A 1,598-nucleotide genomic window follows, 5' to 3' on the forward strand; every position below is an offset into this window, starting at 1 on the left:
GCCCCTTTTTTCCCTTTCCTTTATTTTGATTGATATTTTGTTTTTTACACCTCTAGCTTTTCCGATGCTTTCCACTTTATACCACATCTCTACAACCCCAATATTCCACATGCTTCAAATCCAAAACCTCCCTAAAACCCAAATCAATTCATGATGAAAGTCCAAAATATCGTTTCTTCCCACCGAACTATTAAGCGACTAATGGGAAGAACAACTTAACGACTTTTCCAGCCTCTTCTTGGACCTTTTACTGCTTGCAGTTAATCCAAACGTGGCAATGCTTGCTTTAATAACATAGGACATCCAGTTAGAGAATATGTATTTTTAACTACAGTAACTTTGTGCAACACAACACAACACAATGTTTTTCTTTAATATATAATTTACTTACTAAATTATCAAGAGTTAATGACCAAATGCTGAAGCTAAAGGAAACTCAACTTGAGAAGTAATTAAATTTATTATCAATTCACTTGGACTTAATTGACACACCTAGCTTCACATCGAAAAAGGTTTACATAGAGTCATAGATCTATGCAAGGGATCATTACCAACTAGATGCAACGCAACATTGAATCTCATATCCTAAACTACGCGACATGGATATGTGTATTAGCGGAATATATTATAGTATTTATTGTATTTAATGTATAGATAATCTCTCCTTGATTTATGGAGATATACTTTCCTAGTTGTGCTATTGTATTCTTGTATATATACCCGATTTTGATTAATGAGAAATCATCGAATTATACCAAATCACATGGTACCAGAGCTAAACCGCTCTATACCCTAATCCCTGCAGTTTTTTTGGATCTCGATACAAACCCTAGGGTTTCGACCCTCCGCTTCCGCCGTCCACATCTCTTTTCTTTAGTTCGATTCCTTTTCTTCCCCTGTCAACTCTTAATCATGGCAGACAAGGCTGAAGCATCCACCAACACAACCAAACCACCAGTTCCGCTACACCCAGTTTTTACTGTTACCGACATCATGAAACAGGTTCGCATCCTGGATGGTATTAATGTCACATACTCTGCGTGGGTGAAGCTTTTCAAACTTTATGCACGTGGGTACGAGGTCATAGTCCATATCAACACTGAACCACCACCTGAAGACGACCCTACCTATGCTCGATGGATAAAGATTGATGCGGTCATGCTCCAATGGATCTACAGTACACTATCTGAAGATTATCTTCTTCGGGTCCTTGAAGAACCATCCACGACTCTCCAGGCCTGGAACTGGGTTAAGGATCTTTTTCATAACAACAAAGGTCCCGTTGTGTAGCCCTTCAACCCAGTTTGTCAACCTAAAACTCAGCTCTATGTCTTCTTTGGTAGCCTTCTGTCAGGCCCTTTGGGACTTGGCGGCTCAGTTAGATGATGTGGGAAGTCCAGTCAACGAGACCCTAGTTCTGCAACTTGTTCGGGGTCTGCCTCGAGAATATGACACCATCGGATCCATCATCAACCGTGAACTCCCCTCACGGAACGAAGCCTGTGAGATGCTTCATGGCGATTTGGAAAGACAAGGTGCTCGTGATGGAACCGCGACCACTTCTGAGGCGCACGCTGCTGTTCAACCCAATCCTCATT

At 41.1% G+C, this 1,598-nt stretch overlaps 1 protein-coding gene across 1 annotated transcript; it reads left to right on the top strand.

Annotated features, from left to right (window-relative positions):
* Positions 1–912: 912 nt before the first annotated feature.
* LOC110924319 lies at positions 913–1,290 on the top strand. Its single transcript, XM_022168342.1, has one exon. It carries the CDS (start codon positions 913–915, stop codon positions 1,288–1,290), a length of 378 nt encoding a protein of 125 aa, XP_022024034.1.
* Positions 1,291–1,598: the final 308 nt, after the last annotated feature.

Source organism: Helianthus annuus, chromosome 16 (genome assembly GCF_002127325.2).
Source record: "Helianthus annuus cultivar XRQ/B chromosome 16, HanXRQr2.0-SUNRISE, whole genome shotgun sequence".
Taxonomy (NCBI): Eukaryota; Viridiplantae; Streptophyta; class Magnoliopsida; order Asterales; family Asteraceae; genus Helianthus; species Helianthus annuus.